The following is a 17253-nucleotide window of genomic DNA, read 5'->3' as shown; positions in this document are numbered from 1 at the left end:
AATTAACCATAACCCTAACCAGCTCTTTTAAGATATCTTTACTTCATGAGCTGAGCTTCGGGGGGGGCATTTTAAAATCTTGTCTCTGGGCCCACTCCAACCTTGCTACGCCCCTGCACTAAGCAGAGAAGGACTGCTGTTTTTGAGAAGGTCTAGTGAAACTGGACTAGTATTATTGTGGCATGGGTACTCTTTGTTGAGATCATGCACACAACCGCTCTGGGGGGCTGCAGGGAAGGCCGGAGCTCACCTTCCTTCCTGACAGATGAGTGGCAGCCGTTCTTGCCTTTGCTATGCTGCGCGCCCACACAAGTGAAGGGGTGGAAAAGACAAGAGCTGGGAGAAGGAGGACTTCCCCCTACTCCTGCATTCCAGGGTGCCCCGTGCTCAAACAGCCCCTCTTCTCCCCAGAGAGGAGAGCTGGTCTAGGAGAGGAGAGCTGGTCTTGTGGTAGCAAGCATGACTTGTCCCCTTAGCTAAGCAGGGTCTGCCCTGCTTGCATATGAATGGGAAACCTGATGTGTGGGCACTATAAGATATTCCCCTATTCCCCTCAGGGGATGGAGCCGCTCTGGGAAGAGCAGAAGGTTCCAAGTTCCCTCCCTGGCTTCTCCAAGACAGGGCTGAGAGAGAGTCCTGCCTGTAACCTTGGAGAAGCTGCTGCCAGTCTGTGTAGACAATACTGTGCTAGATGGACCTATGGTCTGACTCAGTATATGGCAGCTTCCTATGTTCCTATCACCTGTCAAGGTTAAATGAACCTCAGGTTCATTTAACCCCAGTAAACAGCTGGGTCAAAAAGTAGGGCTAGTGGGGACAGAAGCACCGGGATCAGTGCTCCATATAAGCAGCCCAACCCGGGCTGGGCTGCCCTAACCTGGGTTGGGCTGCTTGTGTGAATGGTCTCATTATTTAATCATACACCTTTAATCATTTTTGCAGCAGTCCATGGTTGATTTAAGTGTAAAGCATACCCGGTGTCCTGTTGTGTGTTTCCCTTCCCTTCCCAATGAAGTGGAGCAGGGCTAAGGGGAAATGCACATTCAGGACACTGAATATACCTTACTACATTTTACTCTATGCCAAGACAGGCCTGGCATCAGGGGGTCAACATCCTTCAGTAGCTGCCAAGACCCCAAGGTCCTGAGAGAGCCCCCCCCCCGACCTCTGGCCTGCTGATGCTGTGGAAGAGCGGTAGCCGCAAGCTCTTCCTGCCCTCTATTATGAACGCAGACCCCACCACCAGGTTCACTGGGCTCCTTCCACAGGCCCCCTCCTCAGTGCTGCACCAGTGGAAGTAGGAGGAAGAAGTGGAAGGCAACTTGCTGAGGGGCCCCCAAACAAAGAAACATAGGAAGTTGCTTTATGCCAAGTCAGACCACTGGTCCATCTAGCTCAGTGTTGCAGGCAGGAGTCTCTCTCAGCCGTATCTTGGTGATACCAGGGAGGGAACTTGGAACCTAGATGCTCTTCCCAGAATGGCTCCACCCACTAAAGGGAATATCTTATAGTGCTCACATATATAGTCTCTGATTCAAATGCAATCCAGGGTGGCAGTGTCCCCTCTAACAGGGATTCCCAGATGTTGTTGACTACAACTCCCATAATTCCCAGGCAAAGGCCATTGCAGCTGGGGATGCTGGGAGTTGTAGTCAACAACTTCTGGGAATCCCTGTTAGAGGGGACAGTGCAGGGTAGATCATCCTGCTTAGCAAAGGGGACCACTCATGCTTGCGAACACAAGACCAGCTCTCCTCCCGTAAACCTGAACTTGGTGCTGCTTACAGAATGGCAGGGGGAGAACTCAAGACTAGGCTGCCATTTGGGACAATATTTTTCATAATGCAAAGTTTTGTCTTGAAGGATAGCAGTAAAGCAAGCCAAGGGAAGGGGATCTCCAATAGTACAGCCTGTTTGGGAGGGGGTGGAGGTGTTTTGTTACTCAGTAACTTTAGGGGGCGAAGTAGGGGACCTGATGCATAAAGGTTATTGTGTGTCAGTGAACAGATAACTGTGAAGACTGTGCCAACTGAGACAATGACTTTCAAAAAGCAGTGATGATGATAATAACTGCCACAGTGATCAGCCCTGCACTCTGTTATTGTGTGTTATCACCTGGGTAAAAATTACTGTTATTATGCAGTATGAACGTGTGTAGTACAAACGGTGAATGACACACAAGTGATTGCTATTTTTCTAAAATGAAAAAAATACCCTCTTATTTTCTGTGGATGAAAGTGTTAGAGAATAGCTAAGTACTATTTTTAAAAAAACTAAGCTCGGCAACAAAGCTCCACAGAATATACACATTTTAAATACTTGCAACAGATCAACCTAGGGCCACTTCAAATATTGCCACCCCTAGTCAAGAAAACTGTGCTGAAACGAGCGTCCCTGCGGGGATGCTCCAAAATGAAGCAGAGATATCTAAATGCTTTTTACCATGTCTTCTCAAATGAATGCAGAATCCCTCACCTACACTCCACTTGCTTGGAACCTACTGGTGCACACTGCACAGATGCATGCAGCATAATAGGAACATAGGAAGCTGCCATATACTGAGTCAAACCATTGGTCTATCTAGCTCAGTATTGTCTTCACAGACTGGCAGCAGCTTCTCCAAGGTTGCAGGCAGGAATCTCTCTCCACCCTGTCTTGGAGAAGCCAGGGAGGAAACTTGAAACCTTCTGCTCATCCCAGAGCTGCTCAATCCCGAGGGAAACATCTTACAGTGCTCACACGTCTAGTCTCCCATTCATATGCAACCAGGGCAGACCCTGCTTAGCTAAGGGGACAAGTCATGCTTGCTACCAGAAGACCAGCTCCACATGCTCTCGTTTTGTGATCATCTATGAGTGTAAAACAAGGTCGGAGGAGGGAAGCTGGCTTTGCGCTAAGCCCCAGTTGGGTAGGTCAAGCATGTTCTCACCATCGTCCGTCCCCAGCTTCAGACTGAGTCCTGCCCAGCTGGGACTTAGCAGATGAGCAAGCTCCCCGCCTCCAATCTTGCTCTACTCTCACAGATGATCACAAAATGGGAGCATGCCATGCACAGCTCCCTAACTAGGGTAAGAGATTTGTACCCTAATAATAATAATTGTGAGAATGAACCCCTTGTTTCTTTTCAGCAGGCATAACTGAATCTATCCTAATTTGAAATGAAACCATCTTCCTTTCCTTTCTTCTTCTTCTCAGCTTTGGTAGCACTGATGCCATAAGAAGCTTTCCGTGCTTTCCCCAGGTGCACAAGGACTGCATGATTCCCTCGAGTCTTAAAAACCAGGCCTCTGGAGCTTCTGCAGAGCTTCCTCTGCGCAGTTAGTGGGGTCAAGCACTTGGATGAAAAACAGAGAAGCTTAAGCTGTGTGTGACCCCATTCACTTTGGGCTGCTTCAGACAGCCAACAGAACCTCAGCTATAGCCTGGCTCCAAAAAAAGACACAACCCATCTCTGAGTCTCGGTAGCAGACACTCACCCCTCCAATGCCCTCATGAGCATCTGCTTCTCTTTAAATAAACCAAGCTTGGTTGTGATGCTCAAACTGACCAATCTTGGTCAGTTTGAGCATGTTTTTGAGCATCAGTTTGTGATGCTCAAACTGACCAACCTCCTTAGCCCACTCTTGGCTGCACGGGTGAAAAGCCTCAATGGCTAACACGATGTCCAGGGCTGCTGCAGAGCCCTAAAGCAGCCCTGATATTATTAAGAATGGGCGACTAAACCTTATATACCTATTAAACATACAGAGTTGTCTTTACACATGATTAACTGGAGATTACAAGCAGCCCCGACTTTGGATGAATGGCTATTAAAGTTATGGGACTATGCCTCTATGGCTAAGATCACAGCTTATCTAAGGAATAACTCAGATGAATTATTTGCTCTTATTTGGGAACCTTTTATAAATTTTAATCTAGCATCTGGTTAACATCCACACCCAAGATTTGGGTTTTTTTTTTAAAGCAGAAGATCAATTAATTAATTGTTTTTCTTTCTCTGTAATATCCGATGTGAGGGGGAGAGTTGGCAAGGGATGGGAGCAGAATTTTGGATTGTTACTTATAATTTTTGGAAGTTCAAGAAATGTTGCTGTATACATGCTATTTTTATTTCTTAATAAACAAAAATGATTTTATTTTATTTTTTAAAAGAATGGGTGGTAGTGCAAGCAATGGCAAAGGGGGGAACTGCAGAATCGCTGCTCATGCTACCACACCCATTCTTATCAGCATCAGGATTGCGATAGGACTCCGTAAAGTAAAGTAAAATAGGTTGTCAAGCTGATTTTGACTCCTGGCGCCCACAGAGACCTGTGGTTTTCTTTGGTAGAATACAGGAGGGGTTTACCATTGCCTCCTCCCACGCAGTATGAAATGATGCCTTTCAGCATCTTCCTGTATCGCTGCTGTCCAATATAGCACCAGCAGGGATTTGAACCGGTAACTTTCTGCTTGCTAGTCAAGCATTTTCCCACTGTGCCACTTAAGGTAGTCCTGAAACACAAGGTTACAGCTACATCAAGTTAGCCAATTTTGCAAACCCTTCAGCCATTGTTCAGTTCAAAATATGGGCCCTATTTAACATTACTTGCCAACCACAGAAGCATTCTTAGGATGAGAGGGCTGCAGCACTTCCAAATAAAGATTATGTGATAGTACGATTACAGAGAAAGGCCAAAAGTTCTAGTGGGTCTGTAACAACCCAGTTTACACATATATAAATTCTCCCAGCATCCGTGCTTACTCAGAACGTGCTCCTGCCACAGCCTGGTTCAGATAGGCCTCAGGCTTGCTTTCACCCCCTTTGCCAGTGGAGAAACCTAAGAGAGAAGGATTGAACTCACGAAGAATATCTGAAAAAGATGAAATACAGCATGAAATGGAGCGTTATGTGTTAGGTATACTCTGAATGTGAAATACATCATCAATTCAGTGTGCTGCAGGTATGAAAGAGATAGATTCAATGTAAAGAATTATTAGAAATAAAACAGTCAAGTACTATATTACATAAATCAGTCACCCTACCCACATAGAAAAGCACAGGGCTCCATGGGCACCAGGAGTCGAAATCTTTGCTCACATATTATGTTCAACACACATACAGTCTGCATGTACAGATCTTTATTTACGTACAAATATTCATATCTTATGTTCAATGCATATAGAGTGGTACACCTCCTATCTGTACCCTGCATTTGAGGGGCCCTCTACCCAGGTTCACTTTTAAAATGAATGCATGTACAGTTATTCATATAAACACATGTACAGGTACAGGCACCTGTATGTACGTACAACATAATGTCTGAAAATGGCTTATGTCATGGCCATATTTAGAATACAGTGCATAGTTCTGGTTGCCAAGAAAAGACCTGTGTCCAGGTTCACATATACCAAGACAAAACACAGAAGAAAACAAGTATATAAACCTAATGTGTAAAAATATATTATTTAGAAATACAATATCTATAACATACTCATAATATAATAAAATGTATAAGGAATTATTAATTTACGAATAAAGCCAGTATCACCACAATGTAAAAAGTAGGAATGTGTATACTCCACAGTTCCAACAAGAGCTAGTCCATGCTTAGGACATAATCAGATATCCTGGTATAAATCCATTCCATAGAAAATCCAATGGTGCATTCCCATTGTAAATTCTGGAACTGAAGAAGTCCAAACACTACAGTAACTGCTGTCTTGATGAACTTCCAGATGCATTTCAGCCTAAATAAAGGCCTTCTTCAGTGGTGTTGCTCCAAAGTATAGACTATGCTGGTACTAACTTCATTTTGTCCACCAGATCAAAAAGTCCATCAATATTCCCTGTATCAGAAGTAACATTCTTATTCTCTGTGGCATAGCTCTCTAGTGTACCAACGTAGTCTTTACTTTGGAGCAGAATCACTGAAGAGGGCCTTATTTAGACTGAAACATGTCTGGCAGTTTATCAAGATAGCAGTTACTTTAGTGTTTGGACATCTTCAGTTCCAGAATTTATAACAGAAATGCACCTTTGCGTTATCTATGGAATTGACTGATACCAGGAGATATGATTATGTCCTAGGCATGGACTAGCTGTTGGTGGAACTGTGGAGTATAGACATTCCTATGTTTACATTGTGTTGATACCTTAAATAATATATTTTTCACACACACACACACACACACACACACACACACACACACACACACGTTCTTCTGTGTTTTGTCATAGTTCTGGTTGCATCATCCCCAAAAGGAGATTATAGAGTTGTAAGAGGTACCCAAGTGATAACTAAAATTATGAAAAGGGAGGAATATCTTCCCTATATGGAAAGACAGAAGAAGTTGTGGAGGTTGGAGCAGGGAGACAGTTACTAACTGGTGAGGACACATGATAGAAATTTATTAAGCTAGAAGAATAGTGTGGAGTGAGTGAATGGACTAAATTTTTTCTGTTTCCAGATGCTCATCATATTTGCACTCTGGCCCCCACCCCCGCCCCCAGTGAAATGAATTGGCAGCAGGTTTCAAACAAAAAGAAGGCAGTACTTCCTCACCTAATATGATCAATTTATAGAATGCACTATCACTCTTAGACAGTTTTAGAAAAAAGGATGAAGCAGATTTACAGAGGATGGGTCTCTTAGTGACAATTAGCCCTAATAGCAAAACACAACCTCTATGTTTAGAGGCAGCTTAGCTCTGAGCACCAGATGTAGGGATAAACAATGGTAGAGGGCTATCACCATAATGTCCTGCTCGAGCTTCCAGAGGCATCTGGTTGGTCATTGGTGCAAGCAGAATGCTTCCTGTAGATGAGCAGCAGCTGTGGCAACTGAACTTGGCAGAAGGCCATTGGCTGGGAGGGTCTTTTACACCATCCTTCATTTCCTTCTATAAGTAGCCATCCAACTAAAGAGTTTCTGGGCTCTGTGGGCTGCCTACCATTTGGTGTCCATTGGCTGTCCATCTGAGCTCGCTAATTCCCCCCCCCTTTTTTTTGGTCCATAAAAATGAAGTAAAGAGCTAACAATACATTTGTTTCATTCATCCCCAAGTCATATGGGGCTAAATCATAATCATAAAAACAATACTTTCAAAATACAGGTTAGAATATTGAACCAAGACCTCAGGAAACTTTAAAACACAGTGTTAAGTCATGCACAGCAGATTGCAGAACTGGCTGTTGGGCAGCTTTTTGTCTCCCCACCCCCAACCCGCTAGTCCTGTATACGGAATGCAAAGTGGCTTAGCCTGCCAACCTGCTAAACCTTTCCTCAAGCCTGTTCCATAAATTATGAAGGAGCTTCACAAATATGCCAGCTGTAGAGAAACAGGCACTTACTTGCTAGTGTTGTGACTGTGCTTATGTTTTCATTTCCACCAACACTGCAGAATGAGATAAAAAGAAGAAAGGAAACAGTTTGAGAACATGTGCTTGGAAAAAGTCACAGAGTGCCCCCTGGTGATGTTTCTAATTCTCAGCAAACTTCATACACACACACACATATAACATTTAAACTTATATAGCATCTCCTTACAGGCGCCTCATGTCTTCAGTCTAAGGGACTGAGCAGGTCCACATATGCTTGATTTCAGAATTTGTGGAAACATCCGGTGAACAAGACTATTTGCTAAACCCTTATTATGACCACTATTAAAAGTTTAGGTTAGAGAGAAAATGGTATGGTAGAGGCCCTGTTGCCTGTAGAATTCATGTGCAACCCACTGTTGGCTATTCACAGCCTTTGAGTGGTTTTCTACTGTTTTAAATACCCATAAAATTTGTTTCACCAAGATAACAGTCGGACAAAACAAAAGGCATATGTGTACCATGAAAGACTATGACTCATATCATAATGGTCGACATATTTTCAGACTAAGGAAACACTTGTAAAGCTAGCAAGCAGTGTGTGTTCCAAGGGAGGGAAGATTTTTCATCCACCTCCCCTTCCCTTTGAAACCAATTGTGACCCCTGTAAATGTCCCTGAGGACTGTGCAACCCTCATGGACATACTTTAAGGGCTCACGGTTGGCTTCAGAAGGAAATATTCTTGAAATATTCCTCTTGAAAGCTCTACATAGTTTCATTTATGTTTGTGTACCACTAAGCATGGATTTTTAAAAAGGCAATACGCTAAGTTTAAAGGCAATCAAAGACAGAAGCTTTCAGTGTTACAAAGAGGTGGAAAATGTCCAGGGCTGTCCCTAATCTGTCATTTCTGATTCTGACTGAATGATATATGTTAACATCTGTCACCATTGTTTCATTTCTACCATTATATTTATCCAGATTCCTCCCACTTCATCCCAAGGGTAGGTTACAATATATTTCATCTAGGTTTGCCACCTTAGGATGCCAGCTTCTCCCTGGGATCAAAAATATAAAAATACAATGGGGAAGAGCAGTTTGGGCCAGGGAAGGAGGTAGCAATTATAGGAGGGGGGAAACAGGTGGTGAAAATGTTAGCCACTACTTCCCCCACCCTCACTGCTTCTCTGCTGTATATTACCTGCTCCTGAAATTGGTTTTCCCCAATAGGGGAACTGTTAAGGTTGTGTTACAAGCATGATGTGGTTTGTTTAGTACACATAATGTTTACATAGATTCTGAGAAGGCTTTCAAAAACAATTAGACAAATTCTTGGAGAATAGGTCTAGGATTGCTATTAGCTGTTAATTAGCTGTTAGAGATGGCACAGTCCCCTTCTTCAGCCTGGCTAGGGTCAATTCCCATTTGGCTCCTCCCCTCCCAGAACTTTTGTGTGCAATGGCCACGGTACCTGAATTTGCTCTTTTCTTTCCCTATTCTTCCTTTTCCCTTCTATGTCCAGTCTATTAAATTGTGAGCCATTATTATTGTTTACTAATAGCAAACTCAGGTGCATGAGTGACTATCTGATTGGAAGAAAAATGGGGCCAACCCAAAATAAGGTAGTGCTTTCTCATATTTGGTGGACTACCAAGTACACATATGTAAATTAGTCTGTAAATTAGAAGAAAACGAAAAGGAACGCCCATTGCTGAAAAACAGCATGCTCAGTGTCAGTTGGGGGAAAACAACAGCATAACAAGGGGCAGGGAGAGAGAGGAAATTGGCCTGCTGCTTGAGTCCTTAACAACTTATTGTATCCTGTAAGTGAGCATTAGGATTGGAGGGATGCAGCATTCTGTTGCAGGTCCCACTTGTAAATTCCAATAGCAAGCTCAGTGGGTTGAATTTGAAAGTGAAAGGGGGTCACCTCAAAATATGGAAGTGGCATATGTATTTGAGGAACTTTCTGGGAATACAGAACTATATACACTTGTAAATTGAAAAAATATATATATATATTTTAAACCACCCTCCAAAATGACCTATTAGTTTTCAGGACCTAAAGAATGTTGAAGGGTCTTACTTTTAAAAAGAAAGGGGAAATGGAGGGCAGGAGGAAAGAGAGAATTAGACAACAAATAAAAAAGGGGGTTAAGAACAGTTGTAAACTCAAAACAGATGCATAGATAGGGCGGCTGCTGGGACTGGTGTTCCCTCTGTATTACGATATGAATCTTTATCAAAGTCTGAACTGAATAAAATGCTAATTAAAGCAGCAGCCCTAGTTGAGAGTAAGCCATATTAAACTCCAGGAGACTTACTTGCTGATATAAGCATGCAGAGGGGCTGGCTGTCAATAAGTGCAACGGTGAATATATAATTACAAAAAAATTGCCTCCATGTTGTATGCTGTCTACTGATTTCAATGTCTGGAATATTGAATATGACAAAACATTGCTTCTGACTTAAATCAGTGGCTACTAGTCTGGTTACTTCCAGATTTAGAGGCAGGATGCCTCTGAATACAAGTTGCAGGCGAACAGCAGCAGGAGAGAGGGCATGCTCTCATCTCTTGTCTGTGGGCTTCCCAGAGACATCTGGTGGGCCACTGTGTGAGAGAGGATGATGAACTAGATAGGCCTTGGGCCTGATACAGCAGGGCTGTTCTTATCCTCTTAAGTTTGCAAATTTCATAATTAGAGAAAATGATAATGTGAGAAGATGGCAACTGAACAGTTTCTGACCTTGCCTACACAGCAGCCACATGCACATTGCATGAGCCAATTTTTCTGGACTCAAGAGAGCTGAAGCCTTGCCACTTTGTCCTCTAGCTTTTGGTCTGTGTCTGCATTAGTCAGGTTTTCAACACTGAAGTGCATCTTCTCCCAGATCTATTTTCCTGTGCCTTAAGATCTACAGAAGAGGCCTGATTGCACCTCTCTTCCAGAGGTATGGAGAGCAACAGGAGCTTCTCTGCAGTGACACTATGGACATGAAATTCACTCCCAAGGGAGGCCCAGCCTGGTTCACACTCCCCATCTTTAGGTGAAAACCTACCTCCTGGGCTAGTTGAGTGGATTTCTAAGAGTTTTAAGATGTTATGTTGTAAGTAACTGCACTTTTATTTTAATGTTTTTACTTTGATAATTTTATTGTATTTTTTAGATTTGTTATTGGATGCCAGCACAAGAGCTTGACGTTGAACTGGCAGAATAAACCCTTTAAAATAAATACATGCAATACATGCACACAACAAACTTGTGTGGTCTGTACTGTATCGTATATTTTTTCCATACCTGTCTACACTGTAGCTAAGTTTGATCAAGGTACTGGTGCCTGTATTGTCACATCAATGGTATCACCATTTGGGGTTTCCTCAAAATATTTATATGCTGAAACACTTCTTGAGATGTCTGTACCAGGTACCTCACAGGGGAAAAGAGAATGCAGATTGTTGTATTTCCATGCTGCATGCACTATGACCATGGGAAGGACAAGCTTAATCTACAGTGGCTTGATTTACCATGAATGTACACAGTAAAAAAACAGCTAGGTCCTGTTGAACAACACTGTTTACATGCTAAGGGTGTGACATATAACCCAAATTATTTTGAACATTCTCACTGATATTAATAGCAATAGCAACACTGGTGAGTAAACAATTTGTTGATTTCAGACTACCTAAACATTGTGGTTTGTGGCACTCACCTCCAAGAAAGGCCTCGGTACTGTGTCAGAACATCTAAAACATCGCGTGGTGATGATCCTGCACCATTTCCAGCCTAATATCAAAGAGGACAAAAGAGATACCTGGTAAGAAAAATGCCTTGTAGAGTAATTTGTTTAAAATGAAATGGGTAGAAACAAGTCACAGTAGGTGAGGATATGGTTTCTTGCACAGTTGTACTGCTCAGGAATAGTTACTAATGCATGTACAATACATAATTTTGATATGACCAGTAAGAAATAATGCTACTTGGACCCTATTTAGAGCAACATGTCTTCCATGCAGCACCACTGAAAACCCCTACCTGTAGCAGTGCTCTATTTTCTAACATTGCAACAGTCCTTACTACATCAGCCAGCCCATACTGCAGCACACCTGCACAACTGCTGCCTGTAGGGATATGCAAATCAATTTGAATTCAAATCAATCCAGCTTGAATCTGGGTGATCTGAGTGATTCAAATTTGAATCGAATTACCCCTTAAAAGGGCAATTTGATTCAAATTCGAATCAAATTTTCAAAATTTGATTCAAATTTGATTCGAGGGCCATTTGACACCTTTTTTTTAACCATCCAGGGCACCAAAACAGAGTAAAATAAATTCAAATTCAATTCAAATTTGAATTGAATTTTCAGACCAGATTCAAATTTGATTCAAATTCAAAATGAATAGAAAACTTCGTTTCATGCACATATCTAGTTGACTGGGCTATACATTGCTGGCATGCAAGCACTGTGTGAATATGGGCTGGCAGATTTAATAAGATTATTTTAAAAGTTTATGGTAGTTTCATGGAAGTAAGGGCTTTTTAGCAAACACTGTGTGCTGAAAATGACACATCTAAACTGGCCCTCTATCCAGTTCTTCTCTGCATGGAAACATCTATTTAGCTCCTTCATAAAATTCTCACCACTAGGTTTGTTTAAAAATTATCCTGATCAGGTTCTTAATGACATTACCAGACTGATCCTGCTTCAGTGTTAGGAAAATATTTGAAATCATTTATATTTGAATTAATTAGTATATGCAAATGAGCAATGGCTAGGAGAGGTGGCATTCCTAACCCAAAGGGGATTAATAGCCAAGCATAATGAGGCTATGAAGAAAAAAGCATGGAAGATTCATTTGGTCATGAAGATCCTTGCTCTTTCCTTTCTTAAATTATAATTAAGAAACGCCTTTATACCACTCAGTTTAATAGAGGCCTTTCAGTGATCCGTACTTACCGTTATTGAGTCCCCCAGGGCACCTATAACTTTAATATCTGCTGGTCTCAAGTTATGAACTATAAAAAAGAAATAGAGAGAACAGTGGAACTTTCCCCCCCAAAGAAGATCTATATGAGGAATATCTTTTTGTGGGGGGAGTTGCAAGAACTTGATGTTATTTAACATCCACACTCAGCCAAATTACCTTAATTTTGTTATCCCCCAGTGGCAAATGCAGGCCGCTGACCAGAATATCATGTTCTTCATTAACTGTTACTCCCAAGAAGTCTTCCACAGCAGGAATGTTTAGCTTTTTATCTTTATTTTTTAAAAATCCCAACAAACCCAAATCTGACATTTCTGGTCCTTGCAGTTGGGGAGCAGAATGTCCCCAAAAAGACTGGTCCTGCCAGTTGTTGATACAACCAGACCACCCAACTCTTGCAATGGCCTCAAACGGGACAAGCATACCCTGCACTCTTTAAAAAAAAAAAAAAGACATGTGAGTTCCAGCATAAATCAGAACTTCTCTGGATGGGAAAATACAAATACAAGTGAATGCTTAAGATCCTAATTGGATTTGAAAATTTATCTAAAAACATACAGTCTTAGAGACACATATCACATACATACACAAACACAAACACACTCACACACAGAGTCTTTCTTTAATCTAATATCTGAAGTGTTGCCCAAAAACTAGGTGGATGTTGTTGCTGTTAGGTATGTACTGCTTTTCAAGGAAAATGTTTTCAGAGTTTTTGACACAGGAAAAGAATACTGTAATAAGAAGGTGGTTCTCTGTCCCCAGAGACTCAGAGTCTAAGAGAATCAGAAGGTGGAAACACCAGAAGCAACAGTCACTGGAGTGATGAACAGGGCCAGTTGCTCTCCTGCTGCTAAATACTGTACAACAGAATCATCACTGTAAAAGATGTTTATTTGCCCAGTTAGCAAGGGATCAAGGTTCTTGAAGTCAAATGTATTCCTGCTTCGATGCTATCAGTAAGTAATTTTGGAGATTTGCATGATGCACATTTGGTATTTTTGAAGATTTCGCCATTATCTAAATTAGAGACTGGGAGAGGGCAAAGCTTTCAGCATCAGGCCAAATAATTCAAACTATGACTTTAATCTAGGTAAGTGTTGTGATGACATTTTTGCATAGAGTGTTGCTTCGGTACAGTCATATTGACCTACCTACACTAGACAGTGTTCTATAATTACATTGTAAATGTTTTCTGCCCTCCTTGGCTCTTCAAGAATAGGAACTTGTTTTACTGTACTATGGGATTATTAAACATATGTGTACTCCTTGTTCTCATAATAATTGTCAAGTTCTTGAGTAGCAAACCATTGTTGTAAATGTTTATTTTAAGAAAGAATATTGGATGAAGAACACATGAGAATTCAACTGCAGGAAGATTGTAGCACTACATTCCAGTGATACTAAAACAACCATTGTACTTCCCCCCTGGCCACATTAGCATGTAACGCGGAATTGCAGGTCCAATGGACCTGCGGTTCTGCCTGCCCCCCACCCCCCGCTCTCCTGTCCAAATTCAGATGTAACGGAAAGCAGGGAGCCTGCACTCAGCGAGATTTCAAAGAGGAGGGGGGACTGGCTCTGCGGGCTTCCTTCTTTCATGAAGGACAGCCTGCACAGCCAATGTCAGGCAGAGAGAGGGAGGAGCTTCCTCCCTCAACTCTGATTTGAGAGAATGCGGCCTGCACCTCTGAATTTGGATGCATGGCAGGCTGCATTAAACCTCGTGTTGGAATGGCAGAACTCACTACAACCCAAGGGTACAAATGGGAATTTCAAGAGCAGATCCTTGGGTCACTCTCCGCATGGAATCAGAGGTTCTTAGCGGCTGTCCAGTATTCAGACATAATGGTCCAGCAATCTCTGGCCCCTTCAACTCTGGTTCCGCATTACATGCAAATGCAGCCACTGTATTGCAATAACTATTCAGAGGTCTACAGATTCTGTTTGTCTATAGCATGTACCTAGACATCTAGCTTTTGAACAAAATAAGTTCTCTTTTATGTGGCTGTAGATTAGTGGTTCCCAACCTGGGTTTCTCCAGATGTTGCTGAGCTACAGCTTCCAGCATCCCCAGCCACAATAAATTGTAGCTGAGAATGTTGGGAGTTGTAGTTCAACAACATCTGGAGGAGCCCAGCTTGGGAACCACTGCTGGAGATTACCTCTGAACAGGATATTGTCAACGATACACACAACTCTATTCTCCTGCATCCAGTTCCTAGCAATGGTGCAGGGACTATCACTCAATGGCAGAGCACTTGTTTTTCATGTTGAAGGGTCTAATCACTGCCATCTTGCATCACATGACTGGGAAAGTCTTCTGTCAGATATCTTGGAGTGTGTACTGCTCCAGACTTCCCATAGCATCATTTCCCCCCCTGTTCATCCCTGAAGTTTCCTCTGTTATAAATAAAATTACCCACCATGACCAGACTAATTAATCACATCTGCATACCACGCTTCCTCTAATAAGTTCAAGATGGTGCTCTCCTGGGGATGGGGATGTAACTCAGTGGCTTTTCATGAAGCAAGTCCCAGTTTCAAACCCCGCAGTCTCCTGGTAGGGCTGGGAAAGGCCCCTAAGACTAGGACCCTGGAGAGCAGCTGCCAGTCAGTGTGGAAATGCTAAACTATAAGGACCATTAGACTGATTTCTGCCAGTCTTTGTAGACAGTACTGAGCAATATAGACTATTGGTCTGACAAAGTATAAGGCAGCTTCCACATTTCTGTTTTATCCTCACAACAACCCTGTAAGGTAGTTTAGATTGGCTTGTATAAGTCTACCCAGTGAGCTTCATAGCTCAGCAGGAATCTAAACCCAGGTCTCTCTGGGCTGAATTCCACACTCAGTCCCAGACCTTTGCACCATACTGGCTAGAACCCATGTATGCTTTGAAGGTGAAAATCTCTCTTCCACGCTCTGTACCTTATTAACAACATTCATAAATGATGCAATCCAAGCTAAAAGGTGTTCTTATTCCTATGTATGACAGTACCTTGATTTCACCCTGTCCCAGTAAAGCAGGCCTGCTCAATTTTGGCCCTACAGCAGATGTTGGCCTACAACTCCCATAATCCTTGGCTATTGGCCACTGTGGGAGTTGGTCCAAAAACAGCTGGGAGGGGAGAGCAAAGTTAGCAGGCCAGCAGTAAAGGAATCCTGGGTCCTTGCAGATTGAGACAGTACAGAGCCAAAATATGTACCTGAGGCTGGAACTGTGTTTGAAGGGATGCGGCTAGAACATGGAATGCTAGTTCCAAAGCTTCTTTGCTGAAAAGGTACAGAGAACAATGTATTACAGATGGCCATCAACAGTCAAGTAGCAACAAATATGCGCTTGGCTGGGCTGGATGAGCAGAATTTCTCCTAGAAAACAATTTCACGAGCTATGTAATGTCCTTGTACCAAATCTCCCCCTCCTCTCTACATGAAGGCATATGACAATAAAATATTATGTAACCAGTACTTTCTGTACCTGAGATATTGCTTCAGCCCGAGACTCTGGAGGGAGAGATGAGGAGTTACTATTTCTGTATGTGAAGAAGTACGGATGCTCCTGCAGAGATAAGACAGTAAAAACAGCTGTGGTTGAAGTTAGCAGGACAGATTCACCAAACAGAGGCAATTACTGACTGGGATGGCCAGCTGCTTTATTTTCAGGGGCCATTCAGCTCTCCAGACAGTGGTCATCCATGGCTAGAAATCTATTACACACAACCAGAACCCTTCACGAACGACCAGACTCTGTGGTAAAATCCATGCCACTGATCAGTAAGTGCATTACACAGCCATGAGCAGGTACAAAACACAAGATAAAATTGGTGCGTGTGCTGCCAATGGCCATCCCAGATCTAAACAGCTGATAAATGGGATCATAGTTCAAGTTTAAAATTCTGCCAGAAGCAATCTTCCTTCTACTATGCCTAGTTCAGACATGTTCACGTGATCAGCCCTTACTATCCTAGGTAAACAATGTCATGGGCAAATGTACTGTGTGAACTGGGTGGTCACTAAGAGAAGGTGCGATCCTGCACCCTGTTTGGAGAGCAGGGTGTAAAACAGCTTCAGTCAGGCCTGATGAAAATCTTCCCCTTCTGCTGCTCTTCCAAACACCCTGTGACCTGCTGGGGCCATTCGGTGGCAGCTGAGTTCCTCCCCATGATATGGTTTCACCTGGTTGCTTGCTGTTTCCCAGGCCCCTGTGTGCAGCTCTGCTCCTGCTTCTGCTGGGAGCAGTCCATGCATCAGGGCCCTGGGAAAGAACAAGTTGCTGGATACCGACAGTAAGTGGGCTGCAGCTGCACAGAATGGCTCCATTCACAGGACACTTAAGCCTTATTCATGGGTGTAGAGTCTATTGGACAACAGAGACAAGTGTCCCTGGGCCCAGAGTCAGGGGGGCCCCCTGTCCCGCCATGCCTCCATCCTTGCCCTGCTGCCCCTGCCCTTGGCTTGCCACCGCTTTTTTTGCCCCCGTGTGGCAATTTTTGCCCCCGTGTGGCAGCGGGCACTATGGCTTGGCATGCCTCTCTCTCTCTCGCTGGCTGGCCAAACTGCACACTTGCACAGTTCGACTATGCAAGTTGCATGTCCATGACATCACGGGCATGCAATGTCCATAGTCAAACTGCAAAGGTGCGCAGTTTGTATGGGAAGAGAGAGAGAGGCATACTGGCTGGCTGGAGAGGCCCAGCCCAGCCACAGCACCCATCACAATCACGGGGACAAAGATAAGAAGCTGTGGCGGGGCAGGGGCAGCGGGAGGGAGATGTTTGTTGCCCTGTTCCTTGCATCTAACTACAGATGCAGGGGACATGGCTTGGGGCACACACACACTTTGCACACACAATGGAGGGCCCCCACAAAGATTTTGGCCCTGGGCCCTGGGGATCTTGCTACGCCCCTGGCCCTATTCATCCATTATGTTCAATGCACATACAATCTGTGTACAGTCTATGCAT

General features: G+C 43.2%; 1 protein-coding gene and 1 long non-coding RNA gene across 4 annotated transcripts in view; one reads left to right on the top strand and one right to left on the bottom strand.

The window, feature by feature from the left end:
- Positions 1 to 13383, top strand: part of LOC128349656 (uncharacterized) — a 64419-nt gene extending 51036 nt beyond the window's left edge. Inside the window, exons 4-5 of the long non-coding RNA XR_008318906.1 lie at positions 10981 to 11117; positions 13052 to 13383. This is a non-coding gene — a long non-coding RNA (uncharacterized LOC128349656). The remainder of the gene's footprint in view (positions 1 to 10980; positions 11118 to 13051) is intronic.
- PLB1 (phospholipase B1) overlaps positions 1 to 17253 on the bottom strand; it is a 158223-nt gene that overhangs the window by 121288 nt on the left and 19682 nt on the right. For all 3 annotated transcript variants that reach the window (XM_053306297.1, XM_053306290.1, XM_053306307.1), the window contains 6 exons: positions 15768 to 15848; positions 15496 to 15562; positions 12259 to 12317; positions 11013 to 11086; positions 7334 to 7377; positions 4745 to 4853 (listed from right to left, as the gene is read on the bottom strand). In XM_053306297.1, coding sequence (XP_053162272.1) covers positions 4745 to 4853; positions 7334 to 7377; positions 11013 to 11086; positions 12259 to 12317; positions 15496 to 15562; positions 15768 to 15848 — 434 coding nt within the window. The remainder of the gene's footprint in view (positions 1 to 4744; positions 4854 to 7333; positions 7378 to 11012; positions 11087 to 12258; positions 12318 to 15495; positions 15563 to 15767; positions 15849 to 17253) is intronic.

The sequence above is a fragment of the Hemicordylus capensis genome, chromosome 1 (assembly GCF_027244095.1).
Source record: "Hemicordylus capensis ecotype Gifberg chromosome 1, rHemCap1.1.pri, whole genome shotgun sequence".
NCBI classification, from domain to species: Eukaryota; Metazoa; Chordata; class Lepidosauria; order Squamata; family Cordylidae; genus Hemicordylus; species Hemicordylus capensis.
Note: the sequence above shows the minus strand (reverse complement) of the source record. Positions and strands in the feature narration are given on the sequence as shown.